We start from the raw sequence: 23003 nt of genomic DNA, 5'->3' as shown, positions 1-23003 counted from the left end.
ACAGCGACTCATCGCCTCACAGCAGCGCTGCTGGCAGAGGGCCTGGGCTGGCAATGCCCTGGGCCCTCCAGCACCACCTAACCCCGCTGTCACCTCCCCAAACCACAGCCTCCAGGGCCACCTACATCCAAGGACAGTCACCAGGTCCAGAGGCCCCAGGGAGTGGGGGGAACGGCTGGGCCTGCACAGCAGCTTGACCTCTGCCACTGCCCTGCTTCCTTCTGCTCCTTCCACATGTCTTTATCCCGTCCTGAAAAGTGACCTGCCCCTTCACACCACCTCCGGACCTGCCTCCCGAGACCCCAGCCTGCCACGAAGGTCCCACACGATCCAGCCCTGCCAGCGTCTCTGATCCCCAATCTTCCTGGTCTCCCCAGTTCACCCCGCTCCAAGCTCACTGGCCTTGGTTTGGTGTTTCCTCCTGAGGACCGGTGAGCTCCTGCATGAAGGTCTTGGCGCAGCTGTTCCTTCACCTCCTTCCAGCTCTGCTTAAGTATCACCTTAAACATGTGCATGCATTTGCTTACCTGTCTGCCTGTTGATTTCACTTGGAAGAAATGACTTCACTTACAAAAGAGTGTGAAAATGACTTTTTTAAATACATGAAGGCCGAGTAATGGAAAACAAACAAAACAACAACCAAAAAACTCAGGGGTTCTGGACTCCACCCTGAGCCCCAGTGCCCAGCACTGGCCCCCTGCAGCTGTGTGGCTTTGGGGAAGGGACCACACCTCTGGCAGCCTAGGCCCCCTTTTGGTGGAGAGACTGATTTCACAGAGCCTCTTAGAATGGCCCCTGAGAGTTAGTTGATTTCTTGTATGTTAACAGGCTGTGAAAACAAAGGGCACGTAAATCCTGGTAATTCTGAAGAGATGACCCCATGAACCTCACATACCAAAAAAACCCACCGGGAGTACACTTGCATCCTGGCTTAAGGTCAGAGTCCTAGGAAGTGGCTTTTTGGCTCTACTCAACCATGAATAGACTGAGAACTTCCAGTGAAGTAGAAAGGGCTGGACGATAGCATTCCCAGGGCACAGAGCTGGCCCAGCAAACATCACCGAGAACCCAGAAGGGTTATGACCACTAGTCTTGTTACGTGGTACAAAACCCTAATATTTTGCTCTTCTTGCACTGACTCTAATTACTTCAGACTTTATTCTAATCTCTAAGGACCTGGCAGGGGGTGTGGGGTGGGAAGAAAGCACATAGGATTTCAAATATCTAGGTCTCTGTATGTTCATCAGAAAAGCTTTAAATGTTAATAACAGCCATATGTCTGGTTATTTGAGATTAGAGACTGAAATCTTTTCATGTGTATCTTCAACTCAAACTTTTATATTTATTTCTGTTCTTGTGATACAGAGTATCTGTACTTGGCTTAAAAATAAAACAATAACTCCCCCAAAATCTCAGCTGTTTTTATGTGTTCTTCCATTCATTTTTCATTTACTAGAGTGAACTGTGAAATGTCCTTGCCCATAACCTCAAATCCACCAGCTTGATTGATTTCAGGGGTTGTGTTGGAGACCCACCCTGCCGAGCAGAGAAGACAGACTACCTGTAAGCTGGCACTAACGAAGCCACAGTAATTTCACACCGACCATCACACCCTATGTTCATCTTTTCCGATTTATTTGTGAGCTCACTAGAGTCCATTTCTTTATTTCTAAAGAGAGAATCACGTAAGCTTATGTGAAAGACACCATTATTAAAAACCATTGTTCATTAAAAACCATTGTTCAACAGTTATACCTTAACAATGACTGCACCATGTATTAAGATGATAATAATTAAAGATGGTGCTATAGAAAGATAAGGAAAGCAGACCTTGTCCTAATCAATTAGCACACAATGGCTGTGCGGTTCTCTAGATCCACATGCTACATCTGGGAACATCCCTGCCTGGGGTGAGGCGCACGCACGTATGTGTGTGTGTGTGTGTGTGTGTGTGTTTCCCATTGAAATTCAGTGCTACATCAGATTATCTAGGGTCTTTGCTAAAGCAATAATCTACCAGAAATTGGCTTCGCTTTCCACATCCTCCTTTGAGGATAACATGCACTCTTCTGATTTTTCTTCATCGCTTTATACAACTTAATATTCAGGCTAGGGAAACTAGAAATCTCCTCCAGGTCAAACAACTGCTCAAATCTATCCACAAATTTATTTTCCTTCTCCAGCCTGAATTTCATGACCCAGAGGATGACGGTGGTTTCTTTGCACAGATGGTCGAAGGTAACGAGGAGTTCTTCGAGAAATGGATGAGCATAGACCACGTCGGCCGCCAGGATGTAGTCAAAGTTGATGGAAGCCCTGGGGAAGTTCTTGTCTAGAGCTACACCCCAGGAGAGCTCTTTGACCTGAGGCAGATGCTTAGCTTTCGTTTTGGTGTTTCGAGAAATATTATACTGCAGGTTTCCAAGTAACTCAGGTAAATCTGTGGCAGTCACGTGTGCGCCTGGGAGACAAAGGACAGCAGGGAGAGAAACCTTCATGGGACGAGGTGAAGCCACCGGTTTGTGAGCCACCATGCACTTTGCAATTCGGCACGAAGGCTAGCCCCATGTCAAAGACAGTACACACAAGAGGGAAATGCCTTCAGAATGGATGCTAAGGTAGCCTCGCGCCTCCCCTTACACACAGTTAGGTTCTCCAGGTATTGATGCTTTTACATCTGTTGCACTTTTCTGTTCTCCTGGGTTTTTTTTCTTTTTTTGGTCACTTTTGTTTTGTTATTCTTGCTGTTATTTTCTATTTATCTACTTAAAACATTAAAAGGAAGGGAAATTCAAAGGATTTTGGTATCCTCATTGGATTGAAACAATCAGATGTCACTGTTGAAAGATAAACGGGATCTTCCCTAAAAGAAACCTGAGCTCCAGTCATGTGAGACCAAATGAGTATACGTAACACTGAGCACCCCATCATTGACCAGGAAGTGCTTGAGTGTGAGAAGTGGAGGCAGGAGAGATGACTTCTCAGTGTCACTACACTGAAAGTATCGTGACACCCAGGTTCATGCCCATGGTTTCAGCTTGACCCCATTATAAGCCTGACGCTTACAACCTGCATTTGGGGCTTCCCAGGTGGCTCAGCAGATAAAGAATCCACCTGCCAATGCAGGAGACGTAGATCCCATTCCTGGGTCAGGAAGACCCCTGGAGGAGGAAATGGCAGCCCACTCCAGTATGCTTGCCTGGGAAACCCCATGAACAGAGGGGCCTGGCAGGCGGCAGTCCATGGGGTTGCAAGGACTGAACGACTGAGCACTCGTGCACACACAACCTGCACAGACAGCTCATGCAGCCAAAGGTCACACACAGGACAGAATGCTCGGATGAAAACATCAAAGAAGCCCACAGTTAAAACTGAACACTGGCAGTCCTTTTCAGGAGAAAATTGTACACCAAAACTCAATAAAGTCTGTCCCCTAACATGAACTTTAGGCAGCAGGAGAACCTGAAAACAATGTGTAAATAAGTCTACAATTGTCTGAAATCTACATCAGACAAGGACAGGCTCGGGTAAGGGATGAGAGAACAGATCTGGAGGGGAATCCAGTTCACCCCAGACCAGTTTAGAACCCATTTCTCACCCATGATGGCAAATTTCTCTGGCTATTGACTCTATTTCTGGAAACTATTAAAACGGGAGGGAAATAAACATTTCATTAGTAGAATCACAGAGATAAAAATCTCTGCATTCTAGTGTGTGTGTATAGGGTGGGAGGTCTATCAAGTTCAACAGATCTTTTTAAAATCTCAAGATAAGGAATGACTCCTCCCTCCACTGCCCTTCACCCATAGGAATATCAACTATCTGAAGGGGTTGAAAGAGGATGAGATGGTTGGATGGTGTCACCAACTCAATGAACATGAGTTTGAGTAAACTCCGGGAGTTGGTGATGGACAGGGAGGCCTGGCGTGCTGCAGTCCATGGGGTTGCAAAGAGTCGGACACGACTGAGCGACTGAACTGAGGCGCTGGGGCTGACTGAAGAGCTCCGTGTCTAGAGGTAAATACCACCACTGAGCAAACAAAGCTCCCCTCTTCTGATGCTTGCGTCCAGTCATACAAGCACCAAAGGGACGGCTTCCTTTCAGTGAATGGACAGCTTCCCCAGACACAAATTCTGCTCTCAGATGAGGGCGCTTTCAGGTGTAAATCCAACGGGACCTCTGACACCAGCCATACTAAGTGGGATGGTGACTTTCAAAGCAATGTCAAGACAGAGCAATTTATAAAAATAAAATATTTGGGGAGGGTTTCAAGGGTCCTATATTTCTCCAGTGTTTTAGAAAGTTGTGAATTGCTAAATCTTGAACTCCTCTCAAGAGTTTAGAGTGGCAGGTGTGCACTTCTGAAGATCAAGAAAATCAAGACGGATTTGGGCCGCGCACATCAGAGAAGGCAGATAAATTAAGGCTGTGAAATAGATAACAACAACAGAAAAGATTGAAGCAGGCTCAGACACACGTAGAGACCATCGCACATTTAGTTGGAAAAGAAGACGCTGGTGAAAGAACAGGCGATCGCAAAAGAAGAATGGAAATAACTGAGAAAATAAATCCAAGGACACGCGCCTAAACTTAGAAGCAGACGTGACTCCTGACAGTCTTTCTCTATTCCAACAGGTGCTTTTTCATAAAAGAAAATGACTTCAAAATCCAAAAGGAATATACCAAGTATACGGGGAGGTTGAAACGGGCTGAAATTTAAATAAAGAAGAGAGAGTCCGCAGCAGTCGGCTCTGCCTATGCCTCATATTTCCCATGTCCTCCAGCAGCCAGAATGCCAGGATATACATGCCGGCTAGAACGCACTTGTGACCTACACCCCAGGAGAAGAACTAATACAGCTTCCCAGAAAATTCGGAAGCAAACCAGTCAGGTGACTTTAACATCGTTAAGTTTCTTAATGAAGCCCATTCAAAGCATGAAGGGGTTGAAAACAGGCCCTGATTCATGTTGATGAAGAGCAGAAACCAACACAGTATTGTAAAGCAATTATCCTTCAATTGAAAATACATAAAATTTTTCAACATAAAACTAGAAATAAATAAATAAAAATAGGAAAAAACTAAAAGATATTCCTTAATATCAGGAATAAGAAGGCAAACAAGCCCAGGGAAAAAAAGCGGGTTGTGGGGGATTGGGGGGGGTGGGGGCGGTGGGGAATACATGTACAAAAAAAAAAATATGTAAAAAGACTCAATTATGAGAAACTAGGACCAACTTTCTATCAGGAGGAGAATTTCAAAATAAACTATCATTTATATATATATAAAAAAAATAGGCCCAGGTTATAGTAAAATGAAAGTGAAAGTTGCTCAGTCGTGTCCACCTCTTTGCGACCTCATGGACTATACAGTCCATGGAATTCTCCAGGCATAGCAAATGGATACCAAAAGCAACTAATGCTATCAGATCATTGGATTCTCTGATCCCACTTGATCTAAAGCAGCTACTTACCAAGTAAACTCGCCACAATGGAGACGAGCCCCGTTCCAGCTCCAATTTCAATCACATTTTTGTCGACCAGGTTATATTGCTTTACGTTAGTTTCCAGAAAATAGCACAGAACAAGGGCCTATGAAAATGCAAAAAAAGAAAAAATAGTGCTTAGTAAGTAATCACAGAAAGCAATATTAAACTCCATTAGACAAATACCCCACTAATGCTATAATACATGTATAAGCACACGTGAGAGTGGGCTTCCCAGGTGGCACAGTGGTAAAGAATCTCCCTGCCAATGCAGGAGACATAGGAGATGCAGGTTCAATCCCTGGATTGGGAAGATCCCTTGGAGGAGGAAATGGCAACTCACTCCAGTATTCTTGCCTTGGAAATCCCATGGACAGAGAAGCCTGGTGGGCTACAGTCCACGGGGTCGCAGACAGTCAGACACAACTGAGCGACTGAGCAGGCATGCACATGTGAGTGTATGTGTGTGTATATACACATCTCTACAGAAAATTATCCACAGAAGTACATTCTCCAATAGGTTCAACATTTAGGATAGAAAAAGTCTTTGGGGATTATTGGGGAGAGTAGAGAACTAAGAACATAGAGTTCAGTTACTTAGGCTTGATTATCTTTAAAGGAAGCAACTTCTAATAGGGCTTCCCTGGTGGCTCAGAGGGTAAAGCGTCTGCCTGCAATTCAGGAGACTTGGGTTCGATCCATAGTTCGGGAAGATCCCCTGGAGAAGGAAATGGCAACCCACTCCAGTGTTCTTGCCTGGAGAATCCCATGGATGGAGGAGCCTGGTAGGTTACAGTCCACAGGGTCGCAAAGAGTCGGACACGACTGAGCGACTTCAGTTTCACTTTCTAATAATAAGAGTCATTTTAAAGAAATATATGTTCAAGATTGGGGCAGACAGTAGAAGGGGCTGCAGCCTTCGTAGGACAATTGATAAATGAGTGTGGCCTTTTAGAATATTCTGCATGTTGAGACTGATACAGATTTCATTTTAATTGTTTAACTCAAATAAAGCCCAGTTAAATGGGAAATAAAAATGTGTACAATTCTAAACTTTTCTGACCTATAGTAACCAAAAACTGAATGTGTAAACAACAGTCTTTATTAACCCTACAAGTCAGAAATAGAATTGGTGGAAGCATTTTCCCAATTTCTTGATTTCTAAATTTTACTGTTGCTTGAGGTCACAAAATAGAACTATGGAATCTCTCTTCTCTTTCCAAATGGTATATAATAATAGACAAAATTGGATGAAAAATAATTTAAATTATACCGATGGCCAAACAACAGCGCCGTAACAATCCGTGGCTTCATTGATCCGGATCTCATGGCCAGCGAAATGAAACCCTTCCCAGGGGATGGTTGTTACAAATGCTGGAACAAAACACCTCCTCATGATCTCTGCAACCACTGTCCTGTCATCGCCGTCTTCTCCGCTCTCTGAAAGGAAAAGAAAAAGCCAGTGGTTGTGGTTGCAGCAGTAAAGGAGAAGAATCTACTGGAAATGCAGCATTTCCACCTAATCTAAGTTGCTTCTGACCAGTCATTGACGTTAGCTGCAACATAATGGTAGTAAGGTATAACTATTTGAAAACAGCTCTTAACAGAAGCTGACATTTCACACATTGGGACAACATCTTTCTGATTTTTACTGAGGTTGAAGTCAACTGTTAGTCCTTTCTGCAATGCTATGTGAAATAAACAATTGAAAGACTTTTTAAAAAAACAACATATTTTAAAGGCTAGCAACCAAAAAATAAATAAATAAAGACTACCAATCTATTCATCTAGAACAAAAGACAGACTGATGATAGAGTCTAAGATTTCTACTATTCTTATTAGCTTCACAGTGCAATTCCAGTTATTTCAACGTAGCAGATCCTTTGTGACCTGCCTTAATCCAAGCAAAAGACATGTGATACCATCCATCAATTACACTTGTATTATATTATTATTACTTATTTGTATATTATTGTTTGGGGGCAACTCATGACATCTTAACATTGACAATATCGGATAAGTTTCACTGATAAGAATACAAAATGTTGCTTTCTGGAGAGCAATCTTATGGTATTTTGTTAATTTATATATAAATATCCTACAAGCCAGCAATCCTGCTCCCTCTTCTAAATTTTTACACAAGTCCTTAAGTGGATATGTGTGAAAATATTTGTCAAAGACCTACATCAAACACATTAGAAAGGTTGTCAGGAAGAAGCTGGAAAAGGAAAGGAAGTATGAAATGGGTAAAAAGGATGAATGAAACAAGATACAGACAGATACACATACAACAGGGGGTCTTGTTGAGATGATGCCATGTACCATGACGTGAAGGGTATGACTCGCTCACACCTCTGCCCTGAGACCCAAAAACAAGTAAGTAAACAAACAGAAAACAAAAACATTTCCTAGAAATTTGGAGGAAGTACAAAAACTTCTCATTCTGGTCTTCATAGAAGAAGACAAGTTTCTCTTGGGAAATTTATTTCCCAAATCTCAAAAGTTAAAACCTTCACACTTTGCAACCTTGCCATCATTCATACTTTCAAAACAGATATGACACTCCAAAGTCAAATGTCATCTGATCCTTGAACGTCAGATGGAAAACACCGCGGCTGCCTCCTGGTCTCAGCTTGCACCTCATCCAGGAAACTCAAGTTCCTCTGGGGATGAACAACATGCCCAGCTTGTTCAGCCTCTTTGAATATTTCCATTGAGGGTGAAGTTGTTCCTTCACAAGCGGCCCATTCTGCAATTAGAAAATTTGATGATTCACAATTCTCCCTAACTCTAAACCAAAATCTGACACCAGCAATTTTTAAATCTATTCTTCCTAAAAGTAAGGAAGCAATTTCCCTCAAAAACGAGCAAACTTTTATCATTAAAACAAGTCCCAAGATTTTAGGAAAGGGGAACATGCAAAGGTTTAAAAAAAAAAAAATGAGGAGTTTGGCACCAGTCTTAAAATTTCTGGACTCAAGGCCCCAGGAGATTTTGCAGCTTCTCCATGCATTGAGGCAAAAACAGGGGTGAGAGAGAGGTTGCCCTAAGTTCTTGAGTCCTAAGAGAAGACGTACTGAATTGGCCAAAAGGTTTTTCCATAACATCTTATTGAAAAACTAGAACAAACTTTCTGAACCACCCAATAGTTGCCAAACTCTGTCCTGTGAGCTCCAGTAACATCATTCCGTAGCGTTCTGGGAGCACAGTGGCAAGAAGGAGATGAAGTTTTTCCCTGTTGGAAGATTCCCTCAGGGGCCACAATCCAGCAGGAACTTGAGCCAAGACGATTTCCTGTCCTAAATTCTGTGATCCCTGAACAGACCCAGACAGAACCAAGCGTTCTCCAAAGGACTCTAACCTCACCGCATTCCACAGTGGGGGGCCACCCCCACAACCCCCTCCACCAGCCCTCACACTGACCTTGGCAGAGATGCAGAGAAAACGAACCGGTGAAAAATGGAGAGTCCTAAGCAAGAGACACCTCTTCTAACATATTTCACTGTATTTCTCCTGAAACAACAGCAGGCTCTCACATTCAGGAAGAGCTCCAGGAAGCCAGTAATATTGGTAATAACGTTGCCTTTGAACTTTAACTTTCATTTTGCTAGATTCACTTGCCTTGCTAAGATGGGAGGCTGGGGGGACAGCAGAGGGCTGCGGAAGTTCTTTAGGGGAAAGCTGAGAACTTTTAATTGCTTCCTTGACCTTTAGTTGAATGTGCCCGCTTGGGCCTCCTTGCGAACTCCTTATAAATGCAGCACTTCTTTGACAAGTCACCTAAGGTATCGGGGATTAATAGACCTTAGAGCACACGAAATCCCAGGAGCACCCGCTAAGATTCCAGTCTTTGATATAAAAACTTTGCCGGTGAGTATTTACCGCTACCACACCGACATCTCTGACTTTGCGCTTTCCTAAAAGAAAGCTTAGTTGACCAGATCAGTGCTGCTGTCCTAACAACTACAGTGCAATAACAAATGTAAATAAATAGAGCTAGTCTTCTTTTTTCAAGAATGACATTTTTACTTCTATAAGGAACGGAGATTTAAAATACATATGTAAATATATTATGTAATTTTTAAAATGACTTACACCCCCCAAATTAAAGGATCTTCCAAGAGATTGGAATTTCATGAAATTTCCAAAAAATTTCATGAAACAACAACCACTGTTAATCGCATGTTGTGGTGGTGGTGGTTGTTTAGGTGTTCAGTCGTGTCTGACCCTTTGTGACCCATGAACTATATGTAGCCCGCCAGGCTCCTCTGTCCATGGGATTTCCCAGGCAGAAATACTGCAGTGGGTTGCCATTTCCTCTCCAAGGGTCTTCCCAACCCAGGGATCGAACCCGAGACTCTTGGGTCTCCTGCATTGCAGGCAGATCCTTTACCCAGGGATTATTTGCACATACACCCTAAAAGAACACAATTCGATGATTGCACACGGTCATTTGAAATGAGTTATGCACCTAGGCTGATCACATATCCTATAGCAAACACTGTCAGGCTGAAGAAAATTTAACTGACAGTGTTTTATATTAGCATTCTCCTTGGAATTTAAAGACTATATAAATATCAGTCATTCCATAGAAAGGGACACTCATAAAAAGTATTCCTTAATTGATAGCAGGAAATCAAAATATACTGAATTTGGGTACTTACAATTATTTGTCCAGATGTAATACATGGGATTTTAAGAGCAAATACACACACACAATTACATCCAGCTTAAAACTTCAGGGACTTCCCTGGTGGTCCAGTGGTTCAGATTCTGGGCTCCTAGTGCAGGAGTTCGATCCCTAGCCTGGGTTCCATCCCTGGTCAGGGAGCTAGGTCTCACAAGCAGCGACTTGGACATGGCCTAGCCAAATAAATTAAAAAAAAAAAAAAAAAAAGACTTTACTGTTTTTTAGCATTAAAGATTTTGAGGTTAAAAAAAAATTTTTTTTGGCCTCACCTCGAGACTTGCAGGGTTTTAGTTTCCTGACAAGGGATTGAACCCAGCCCGTGGCAGTGAAATCACCAAGCCTTAAACACTGGACCACCAGGGAACCCCCAGGGCTAATAACTTAAGAACAATTATTTATTTAAATTAAAAGACAGGAGATTCCCAAGTGGCACTAGTGGTAAAGAACCTACCTGCCAAAGCCGGAGACATAAGAGACACAGGTTCTATCTCTGGGTGGGGAAGATCCACTGGAGAAGGAAATGGCAACCCACTCCAGTGTTCTTGCCTGGAGAATTTCATGGACAGAGGAGCCTGGCGGGCTACAGTCCACAGGGTCGCAGAGTCGGATAAGACTGCATCAGTTTAGCATGGACTAGCACGCACTCAGTGTTTCAGCAATATCACCACCCATTTCAAGGTTGATGCCAAGAGCCACTGGGCAGCAATCTAACAGAAAAGCTGCACTTTTACAGGGCGTCCCTAACATCGCCTTGTTGTAACAAAAGGGGGAAACCTATGCTCCAAACACAATATGCAAACAACAGGTCCCCAAAGAGTATGTTTGGCTATTTGTTGATTATGGGACTGAATCTTGAGAAGGTCAATGAATTCGTGGATATTCTTTGGTTTTTAGGAAAGATGTGAAGAGCACTTTTCTCCAAAAGTTAATAGTCTTATCATACAATGGAATTCTAATTTACACTTCCAAAGAACAATTTTCTACACATATTCCTTCCTTGTAATCTAGCACTCAGCCCCAGGACAAATAACTAAAACCAGGAAATGTTATGCAATATGTAGAATTTTGGCTTCCCTACATGAAAAGTAGAAAACTTCTGATATCTATACCTGTGTGTGTTAGTCGCTCAGTCGCATCAAACTCTTTGCAACTCCATGGACTGTAGACCAGCAGGCTACTCTGTCCATGGGATTCTCCAGGCAAGAATAGTGGAGTGGGTTGCCATTTCCTTCTCCAGGGGATCTTCCCAACACAGGAATCGAACCCAGGTCTCCTACATTGCAGGCGGATTCCTTACCATCTGAGCCCCCAGGGAAGTGCTATACCTGTAGATAAAGCTATCTACCTTAATCTTAAGAGTATTATTATTAATGAATTTAATATTGAAACAAATATTAAAACAAATTGTAAATAAAACATAATCAAGAAACCGTAACAATTATGTTGCAATTTTAGGCTTATCTGTCTTAATGCTTTTGATACTATAAAGGCTTAACACCATTTTCCTGCTATTAAATCTTTGCTGATTGTGAATAATATCTACCAGGTGCTCTTGTCCTCTAGAGAACTAAAGTGATTTCAATTACAAAGTAAAAATTAGCAAGATTCTGCCATGTTACAGTGATGATTTTCTTAAGAGGAAAATCCAACAGTGAATTGACTTTCAAGGCTGGATTGCAACAAGCCTTCAAAAACGCAGGTTCTGTCTGCATTCTTCTCTTTTATACTTTTAAAGTCAATAACAGCAATAATAGATGGAAGGGTCAGATCACAGAAATACATGGGAAAGAAAATTCTTTAACAGCTATGACAAGTGAATTTAAGCTTCCATTTGAGGGCTGTCATGAAGACCTGTCAGCAAAATTTAAAGTAAAAACCCTTCAACTAAATGAAAGAGACTGTCATTCAATAGAATCTTCTGTTCAAAGATGAATGTCATGTGCTTCTTAGAAATACCTAGAGAGTTTTTTTTTAAAGATGTTAAAGATATTTTCAGATTAGTGAATGGTCACAGGCAAACCTGAAAACTAGAATTCTGAAAGGCTTAGCAATGTCAAGTTCTCAGGCCCTTATGTTAAACCTGATTCCCTTATGCTGTTTTCACAAATTTTTTTTTTTTTTTTTTTGGTCTGGATGTCTGCTTAGTTTCAAGAATATATAGAGGCTATAATTTTTTTGCCAGAATGTATTTTTTAATTGGAGGATAATTGCTTTACAATGCTGTGTTAGTTTTTGCTGTACAGCAATGTGAATCAGTTGTAAGTATATATATGTGTGTGTGTGTGTGTGTGTGTAAACCTTTATATGTATGTGTGTGTGTGTGTGGTGGGTGGGGGGGCTTCCCAGGTGGCGCTAGTGGTAAAGAACCCTCCTGCCAATGCAAGAGACCTAAGAGATGTGGGTTCAATCCCTGGGTCGGGAAGATCCCCTGGAGAAGAGAACGGCAACCCACTCCAATTCTTGCCTGGAGAATCCCATGGACAGAGGAGTCTGGCAGGCTACAGTTCATAGGGTCACAAAGAGTCGGACACAACTGAGGACCTTAGCACACATGTGTGTATATACACATATATGTCCCCTCCCTCTTGAGCCTCCCTCCCACCCTACATCCCACCCAGCTGGGTCATCACAGAGCACCGGGCTGAGCTCCCTGTGTTATTCAAGAGGCTGTAACTTTCATTAAGTGGCTCAAATGATAACTATCAATACATTTGCCAAAGAAGTAAAATTCACTTTTTACTGAGACTGCTCGGGTTGCAAGTCAGGGGTTAAAAAATAAAAAAGAACCAAATTTAGTTGTACTCAGAGCCGGCTGCTGGAATAGTACCAATGTGGGATAAAAGAAATACTTCAAACGAGCAATGGGAAGCCCCACTGCTTGGCTGAATCAGGAGAAGCATCCTCAGGAGGAGACATCTGAGTTGCGGCAGAGGGAAGATGAGGGCTGCCAGGCAGGGAAGGGAGGACGGGAGGTCAGGAGAGACAGACGCAGCCCCCGCCGGGGCGTGGAGGCAGGCTTGGCAAACCGGGAGGACCGCGAGCTGGTGTACAGGCTGGTGTCGAAAACGAGCTGGAAGAGGCAGGCGGGGATGACCCTAGGGCAGTGCTGACCTTTCTTCTACAGGGTGAGCAGGAGCCAATGACTATCATGAGGACAAGAATTACCCCGTCGAATTTGATATTTGAGAATTTCCTTCTGGTGGTAGCAGCGGAGGCTACAGTAGAAGCGAATCAGAAGCCGTAATCATCTAGACAAAAGACGCACGAGTCTGCAGTGAGGCAGCAAGCCTTGGGTCTAGGAGCCACGTGTGACTTTGTGGGCTCCCGAGGCAGTGGTAGACTCCTCCCTGGAGGGCAACAAGTGATGTTCAAACTTGACATTCAACCCTGAGTTTTGAAGCTATCTGAGGCAGATTACCATGTTTAAGGGTTATTGTTCAATATGTGAAACATTGATTACAGTCTTATCTAGCAGATATTTATCCAGATTACTTTTTAAACATGTAAAATGTGTTGATAGATGATGCTCCCATTAGTAACTTTGTGTACTCTGGTACTCCAATTAGTATATTAACGTTAACTCAGACTACAGTTTGGTATGTTTCTTAAACAGCAATAGAATTACTCAAAATTTCTTCTTCCTATATTAAGGCAGTATTGCTTATGATGGGAACTGCGCTCAGCTGTGTCCAACTCTTTGCCACCCCGTGACTATAGCCAGCCAGGCTCCTCTGTCGGTGGGATTCTCAAAGCAAGAATACTGGAGTGGGTGGCCATTTCCTTCTCCAGGGGATCTTTCCAACCTGGGGAATGAACCCACACCTCCTGTCTCCTGCCTTGGCAGGTGGGATTCGTTACCACCAGCGCCACCCGGGATGTCTCTCCGCAAACATCCCCCTGTAGATCTCGGGCTCATTTAGTCCCATCCTGGCACCCGCCTCTTGAAGGGACCAAACCAACGCAAGGCAGAACAGAGGCCATCAGGCAGGCAGCTGGACGGCCAGGTTTGGGAGTCACTGTGAGCAGGCATCACGGAGCCTTGGGTTAGGATGGACCTGATCCAAGGCTGAGCACCCTGAGAGCAGCCTTTATAGCATGTGGCTACTTGTGCTAACAGCTGGAGAGCAGCTGTTGACAAGGGTAGGCAACCTGAGATTTGGCACAGTTGACGTGGATGTGGTTTTAGACGGTTTAGATTACAATGCAGCGTTAGAAACCGTTCATTGTTGTTCAGTCACTAAGTCATGTCTGACCCTTGTGACCCCATGGACTGCAATTCACCAGGCTCCTCTGTCCGTGGGATTTCCCAGGTCGGTTACCATTTCTTTCTCTGGGGGATTTTCCTGACCCAGGGATAGAAACCACATCTCCTTAGAAACCAAAGACAGAGGAATTTTCAGCATTCACTATAGTCCTAACTTTGTGCATAACAAGTGTTACCCTATAATTCTTGGATATTCAGGCCAGTGTTGAGTTAGAAGCACTGGGCTATGGGCTTGCTCCATCCTTTCCAAGCACAAGATAACCAAGTACAGAAGAGCTAGATCGGGAAGAGCCAATACCCTTCAGTACTTGAGAACTGAGTGTTCTACTGGTTACTGAAAGCTTTTCCAACAAAATGCCATGTGACTCTGCCCTCTCCGCATACTCTTAATCCCCTCAGCACCATGCCTGTGAATGTATTTTGAAAGCTTCAGTAGGCTACGTGGATGATTATTATGGGCTGTGTTTGTTCACGTTGTAAAATACTTTCATAATAGTTCTGTCTGCACCTTACCTTGAACTTCTTCCATATCTTTTGTAATTCGCCAAATTACCATACGCACAGTGGAAACCAGGCTTTGTACTAATGGTAATGACAGTGATGAGATTTTATTCCTAAACTGCAGAGAAATCGCATCTTCATTCAAATCATCTAAATGGTTGGATTCTCTAAAGTGATTATGACTTTAAGTGTTTAGATTTGCGAAAATTACTACAGTTAAACCATTCACGTTTAAGCCATGTAGGCTGCCAACACTGGGCATACACCCAGCTCTCTTGGCCTAACGATGCTCACCCAGGCAGAGGCCACCTGGTACGCCTAAAAAAGGGAGGAAAAAAAACAGGACTACAGTTGTTAGAAAATATCCAAAGTGTGCAGATAAAACAGAGAGAGAAAGAAATCTAGACAATTAAGTTTGTACAACTGTTCTACAAAAATATGGTAGTAATACTTCTAGTCTATGTCAAGAGCGTATGTCTGCATGTTTTAATTTTTATTTATTTCTGACTGCACTGGGTCTCAGTTGCTGCATGCAGGATCTTCGATTCTCATTGCAGCATGCAGGGTCTTTAGTTGCAGCGGGCAGGAGCTTCTAGCTGCAGCATGTGGAATCTTTAGTGGCAGCACGTGGGATCTAGTTCCCTGACCAGGGATCGAACCTGGGGCCCTGCATTGATAGTGCGGAGTCTTAACACCGGACCACCAGGGAAGTCCCTATCTGCACTTTTTATCTCAAGGCAATGGGAACAGTTATATATTACAGAGTCTATGAAAAGTCATTCTTGATATTTAGGATGATATTAAAAAAAAACAGCGGCTCAAATCCAAATAACTCCACTGGTAATGGAATTTGACCTTAAATTCTCCTTACCACAAGAGGTCAGAAGAGGTCAAATTACACTGTGTTTGCCTCTAATTAATACATCAGAAGGACCATACACACAGGCTAGACAAATTTTACAGTCTAAAATCAACTTTCATGGAAGCAATTGTAAAAACCATAAGACTATTTTTATCTCTCTTGCAATCTTCCTATCTGAAAAGAAATAACGAAGAAATCACAATCATGTATTTAGCATGTAGCATCTGGGGAAAATTTTTATTCCAGTTTTGCAGATTAAAAAAAAAAAAACAACTCTATTAATACCTAGCAAGTCTATATACTTGATTTATTACCTGTCAGAATTATCTCTAACGTATCATCAGGTATAGCAGGAGACAATAAACATTGTTAGAGATAGTTACAGGTTAGCAAACACAAGCACAGGCGTATATGCAATTGATAAAAAGCCCCAGCTCTCTTTAGGACATCAGTGAACGCCGTCAAGGTTGGCATGTACATTGTTAGTTGCTTTGTCTTCTTAGAATTGGTCAAATTACATAAAGAAACAAAAAATAATTTACCTTTTTGAACTTCTGGATCCATTAAGTGATTAGCTAATGGATGGCGATATACTGATGCTTTCTTGATCATTTCTTGAAAACTAGACAAATAATACATTAAGATATCAAATGGTAATAATTAATTCAAAATGTGCTCTCATAGTTACCGAATAAAATTTAACACCAAATACAGTAGAGAAAATTATATTAAAATATCTTATTAAAAATTATGATTTTTAAAAAGACCATTAAAACACAATCTATCTAGTACCAACTAAAATTCAGAGTCAGAAATTTTAGAAGTTCTTGGAAGAAGAAAACATTCTTCACCAGAGCCACCTCAGCTATCACAAAGAAAGCCATCATCTTCATACTAACTAGTCAGAGAGCAATCCTAAAACTTAAGAGGTGATTAAAACATTGGGAGAGAAACGGTTCCACTCAGTGTAGTGAACGCCATAGCATTAATCCAAAACAAACCTCCCTACATAGCACAGATGCAAAGAAGCTGTCACCCATGGCCATCAGCCTGTACCCAAGGTCAAATAGCCCAACCACCAAACACTTTCTTTTTTGAGTAGCTTCTTTAAAAAAAAAAAAAAAAAAAACCCATACCATCTCAGCAAAGATATTTAAAAGGAAAGGAATTCAAGCTTTGTATGCCTCTCAAACAAAGCATATCTTGTGAATGAATGAGCTTAAGTAAGTTGTAGTTCCAACTTTGGAAAACAACGATTTGATGTTTTAAGCATCAGTTTTTGAATCCTTTAATAATCACTGTACTACCATGAATTAATATTCACTCCTTTCCTACACCTGGCTCCTAAAACACATGTCACAGCCACCACATCTTTCTTTAAACTATGCCTCAGTAAATTAGGAGACAGATTGTTTTCCTTACAGTTTACAAAGGAGGAAAATCAAAGGTTATATTATGGCCCTGAGGTCGCAGGGCTGAACAATAGCGAAAGTGGTCACCCGGTTTGTTCCCAATTTAGTTTCTCTTCCATTAAAGGGACGCGGTCTTTACAACACCTGTCCGCCAGCAGGTCAACATGTATTAAACGTGAAGTCTGGACATACCTATGTACACGAGTTAGCTGAGTTTCTAGAAGGTTAAAAAGGATCATCCACAACTTTGTCTTTGCTGCGGAGACCCTCTGATGGTGCCTGAAAGGCGAGCGCCCAAGCTCGGCAGTTGACTACTGTACGCGCTGGCAGCAGGTCTAAGCCTGACAGCTGCGTCTGCACAGCCTCTGAGATCAGCAGCGAGGCTGGGACGCCCATAAATAAGGGGTCGGAGAAAGTAAGTAGGCATATTCCATGTGGGCGTCTCGTGCCCAGAGGGAGAGCCAGCGGGAAGGTTTCAACTCCTCCAGCAAATGAGTGAAGGCGATTTGGGCCAAGTGATAACTTTTCACTCGGATGCCAAGCGTTATTTAAGCCTCCCCAGCTCTGACGTCCTGTGAGACGGAGGCCACATGCTTTCCATGTCACCTTGTCTGGGTGCGAAGGCCATTTTTAGCCTCAGACAACTGCCCCAGAAGGCTTGGGAGAGTGTGTGCTGCAGCGCTCTGACCGCAGGGATTAGGTTACCGCAGTTCCTTCCTACTGGGAGTAAAGAGGCAGGCAGAGGGTATCTGTAGCCTGTACACCTGCTCACGTGCATGTAGGGCTGCAACTCAGAGTTTGTATTAACTCCCGCGACCACTGGAAATAGCCTGAATAAGAAGTTATTAACAGGTAATGAAACCCAGCAATATTGTAAAGTTAAACTTAGGAGTGCGGGTACAGCCTCTAAGAAATACTTCACATATTATGATGGATGAAGCTCACGACAGTGGATAGGACAGGACTACTGGTCTGGGAGCCTGATTTTAATCACTCCTGTCAATAATTGGCCTGTGATTTTAGGCACTGACTTAGCGTGTTTCTTGGCTTCCTCATATGTAAAATAGAGATATAAAAGGCACATAGTATCTATGAGATGAATATGATAGACAAAAAAACATTCTGGAAACTGCAAAATCTTAAATGATGAAAACAATTATCCACAGGAGGTTAATCCTGGGCAGAGGACACGCTCTTTTTTTTGGATCTTTTTAAAACAAGAATGAAGAATTATTCAGTGAATAAAAACCACCTGTCTTTTCCCACAATTTTTTAATTTTTTAATTGAAGGATAATTACAGAATTTTGTTGTTTTCTATCAGACATCAACATGAATCAGTCATAGGTGTACATATGTCCCCTCCCTCCCATCTCCCGCCCCATCCCACCCTAGGTTGATACACAGCACCTGAGTTCCCTGAGACGTACAGCAAATTCTTGTTGGCTATTTTACAGATGGTAATGTGAGTTTCCATGTTACTCTCTCCATACATCTCACCCTCTCCTTCCCTCTCCCCATGTCCATAAGTCTATTCTCTATGTCTGTTTCTCCATTGCTGCCTTGCAAATAAATTCATCAGTGTCATCTAGATTCCATACATATGTTAGTACATAATATTTATCTTTCTCTTTCTGACTTACTTCACTCTGTATAATAGACTCTAGGTTCATCTACCTTATTAGAACTGACTCAAATGTGTTCCTTTTTTGGCTGAGTAATACTCCATTCCCACAAGTTATTTAAAAGATCAAGGAACCTCAGTTTAGACAGGCAGAATGTCTAAATCATCTGAAGAGACACGACGACAATGATTATTTTGGTTATATTGAACTGTTTTGGAAAAAAGAAGTACAGAGAGACTTCTGCCTCCAGCTCTAAGTAGCTTATAGCAACACAGCACTGACTCTTTACTCAAGATTATTTGCTTAGGAAGATGTTTAGGGCAAGAGGCTAACTTTCCAAGCATAAAGTGGCTAAAAACAGAACAAAATTCAAAAGAAGAAATATCCCACTTGGTACCTGTGGAAAACTACTTTTTAGGGATGAAGGAAAACTAGGAGATGGAGTCTGACAAAGTGCAAACCAGCTCTGAACCCACTCAGTCCTGGTTAAAGTGAGGTGACCTTCCCCTCTGCTTCCCGCCAGAATACATTCTGGAAACCTCTCCAGAGGAGGACTCACAACATCTACAATTTTTTATACATAATGTCCAGCATTCACTCAAAGTTTACTAGTCATACCAAGAAACAGACAACAAACCCACAGGTAACCTAGATACCAGGATTGTTTGATACAGACTTCAAAGTAACTGTGATCAAGATATTACAAAAAACAGACGAAAAGAATTACACCAGAGAACTTAAATCTACAAAAATGAATCAAATAGAATAAATGAAATAAAAAGCTCTATAGCAGTTTTAACAGCAAATGTAGAGAAAGTGAAAGATAAGTTGAAATATAAATTTACAGAAAATGTATAGGATGGTCGCCAGGCTAAATAAGTTACAGGTATCCCAACTTGCTTTGAAAAATAATAAATTTGCTATGTTATTGTTTGTCTTAAACGGTAACCTTTTTTTTATAGGTAGAAGAGCACCCTGAATTCTGAATTAGAAGATTTGGGTTCAGGTCACAATGTTTTCCAATTAGATGGGTGAATTTGGTAAAGTCGGTTATAACAACATCTTGAAACTTCCTTCTTCCCTTATAAAGGATCTACCTTGGTTACAGGGTTTAGAGGGAAAAAAGGATATAATCTCAAATTGTCCTGTAAATACTGTACTTATGGCATAATAATGGTGTTTGGTTTTTAGTCTTTTTTTTTTTCCCCAGACTTCTATCTTTATTGGTATGGGGCTTCCCAGGGGCTCAGTAGTAAAGAATCTGCCTGCCAATACAGGAGACTCACAAGACATGGGTTCAATCCCTGGGTCAGGAAGATCCCCTGGAGAAAGAAATGGCAACCCACTCCAGTATTCTTGCCGGGAGAATCCCATTAACAGAGGAGTCTGATGGGCTACAGTCCATGGAGGTCACAAACAGTCAAGTACAAACTGAGCATACACACATCTTAATTAGCATTTGGACTGAGTAAACAGGCTTTTTGCAAACATATTTAAGTCGTCTACTAATGGCACAAAGTGAAGAGGAACTAAAAAGCCTCTTGATGAAAGTGAAAGAGGAGAGTGAAAAAGTTGGCTTAAAGCTCAACATTCAGAAAACGAAGATCATGGTATCTGGTCCCATCACTTCATGGGAAATAGATGGGGAAACAGTGGAAACAGTGTCAGACTTTATTTTTTGGGGCTCCAAAATCACTGCAGATGGTGACTGCAGCCATGAAATTAAAAGACGCTTACTCCTTGGAAGGAAAGTTATGACCAACCTAGATAGTGTATTAAAAAGCAGAGACATGACTTTGCCAACAAAGATCTGTCTAGTCAAGGCCATGGTTTTTCCAGTGGTCATGTATGGGTGTGAGAGTTGGACTGTGAAGAAAACTGAGCGCTGAAGAATTGATGCTTTTGAACTGTGGTGTTGGAGAAGACTCTTGAGAGTCCCTTGGACTGCAAGGAGATCCAACCAGTCCATCCTAAAGGAGACCAGTCCTGGGTGTTCACTGGAAGCACTGATGCTGAGGCTGAAACTCCAGTACTTTGGCCACCTCATGCAAATAATTGACTCATTGGAAAAGACTCTGATGCTGGGAGGGGTTGGGGGCAGGAGGAGAAGGGGACGACAGAGGATGAGATGGCTGGATGACATCACCAACTCAGTGCACCTAAGTTTGGGTGAACTCCGGGAGCTGGTGATGGACAGGGAGGCCTGGCAAGCTGCGATTCATGGGGTCGCAAAGAGTCAGACATGACTGAGCAACTGAACCGAACTGAACTGAACTAATAGTTCTGATTATCTATTTTTCCTCCTTCTGGATACACAGTCCAGGTAGAGATTACATTTCTGAGTATATTGAGTATACACTGAATATGGTCAGTTCAGTTCAACAGGATGGGAACAGGGTGTGATTCCTCTAGTCACCTTTAACATAAGACATCCTGCTCACCCAGGACTATGGTTCTTTCCTCTTTGAGGAGGTTCAACTGCAGATACAGCCATGACCAGTATAGACAGCTGAAGAGGTACAGTACCCAGGGGATGGCTGAACCTGGACCTTGCATGACCTCAAGGTGCTCACCTGCCTCACGAGCCCAGACTGCTGAGGAAGACGTGGTGTCTCAGCTTACTTGAAAGTACAAGTGTCTGTCGCTCAGTTGTGTCCAACTCTTGGAGACCCCATGGACTGTAGCCTAGCAGGCTCCTCAGTCCATGAGATTCTCCAGGCAAGAATACTGGAGTGGGCTGCCATTTCCTTCTCCAGGGTATGTTCCCGACCCAGGGATCGAACCTGGGTCTCCTGCATTGCAGGTGGGTTCTTTTACCATATGAGCCACCAGGGAAACAGTGGTTCACACGGTTTAGGAACACGTCTTGGTTACAGCAGCTTAGCCTTCACTCCAGCTACTGCAGTGCAGGATAAATATAAGTTATCAAGGCAACAAAATTACATTTTAGCAACAAAATTACATTTTAGCAAAACTACTGCTATTCTACCTACAAACACATATGCAGAACACTCTCATTTTTAAGTAGCTTGGAGAAATTAGAGAATAACATGAAAAAGTTAATGTCTGTCTTCCCAACCCTTCCCCACAACTGTTCTATTTAAAATATCTCCAGAGAAAAGAAGCATTAAGGAAAGATTTTATTTTGGAATCTAGAAAAATGATACTGAAGAATTTACTTACAGGGCAGCAGTGGAGAAACAGACAGAGAGAATAGACTTATGGCCATGGGAAGAGGGGAGGAGAGGGTGAGATGTATGGAAAAAGTAACATGGAAATTCACATTACCATTTGTAAAATAGATAGGCAATGGGAATTTGCTGTATGGCTCAGGAAACTCAAATAGGGGCTCTGTATCAACCTAGAGAAGTGGGATGGGGAGGGAGATGGGAGGGAGGTTCAAAAGGGAGAAGATATATGTATATGGCTCATTCATGCTGAGGTTTTACAGAAAACAACAAAATTCTGTAAAGCAATTATCCTTTAATAAAAAAAATAAATTAAAAAAAATCACACACAAAAGAAGAAAAGATTTTACTTTGTTTATGTAGAAGTCAGTGTTGATTTTAGAAGAAAGCTTTTAGAGAAGGCTGAAGCAGAAGATGTATTTCAAATTAGGAAGAAAGAACTAATGAGCAAAGAAATGCAGCAGCTACAGTCCAAGTACCTGAGAAGCTGCACTGGAATGTAAACATAAATGAATGCAAATATAAACATAAAAATAGTTACATAAGGGGTTTCCAGGTGGTGCTAGTGGTAAAGAACCCACCTCCCAGTGCAAGAGACGTAAGAGACGCAGGTTCCATCCCTGGATCGGGAAGATCTTCTGGAGGAGGGCGTGGCAACCCACTCCAGTATTCTTGCCTGGAGAATCCCATGCATGGGGGGGCCTGGGCTATGGTCCAGGGTCGAAAAGAGTCAGACACGACTCAGGCGACTTAGCATGCATGCACATACATAATGCTTACATAAATGAGATGGATATAAAGATAAATATATTTTATTCTCCTCTAGATAGGAAAGTCAGAGGGAACGTACACTGAGAGTAAGTACTGATCAACAGAAACCCCTTTTCCCTTTCTAACGTTAGAAAGCATCAACACTGCGTAATACTAGAAACGTGAACAGATGAGGCCTGTATATAAAGAAATATTCAGTGAAGTGGA

General features: G+C 42.3%; 1 protein-coding gene across 2 annotated transcripts; it reads right to left on the bottom strand.

Annotated features, from left to right (window-relative positions):
• Window positions 1-1611: 1611 nt before the first annotated feature.
• On the bottom strand, window positions 1612-17693 carry METTL21E (RIKEN cDNA 4832428D23-like). Of its 2 annotated transcripts, NM_001014922.1 has the most exon segments (5): window positions 1612-2461; window positions 5474-5591; window positions 6759-6925; window positions 16345-16424; window positions 17407-17693. In NM_001014922.1, coding segments are annotated over 5 exon segments (873 nt in total). In that variant the 5' UTR covers window positions 17454-17693; the 3' UTR covers window positions 1612-2000.
• Window positions 17694-23003: the final 5310 nt, after the last annotated feature.

Source organism: Bos taurus, chromosome 12, assembly GCF_002263795.3.
Source record: "Bos taurus isolate L1 Dominette 01449 registration number 42190680 breed Hereford chromosome 12, ARS-UCD2.0, whole genome shotgun sequence".
In the NCBI taxonomy this organism is placed as follows: Eukaryota; Metazoa; Chordata; class Mammalia; order Artiodactyla; family Bovidae; genus Bos; species Bos taurus.
This window is presented reverse-complemented; position numbering and strand designations above follow the sequence as displayed.

Coding starts and splice junctions, on each gene's coding strand:
- METTL21E (XM_010810960.4), bottom strand. CDS start 6,881: ATGAGGAGGTGTTTTGTTCCAGCATTTGTAACAACCATCCCCTGGGAA. Junction 5,592..6,758: donor GCGCTGTTGTTTGGCCATCG/GTATAATTTAAA, acceptor GCATTTTCATAG/GCCCTTGTTCTGTGCTATTT. Junction 2,462..5,473: donor CATTGTGGCGAGTTTACTTG/GTAAGTAGCTGC, acceptor TTTGTCTCCCAG/GCGCACACGTGACTGCCACA.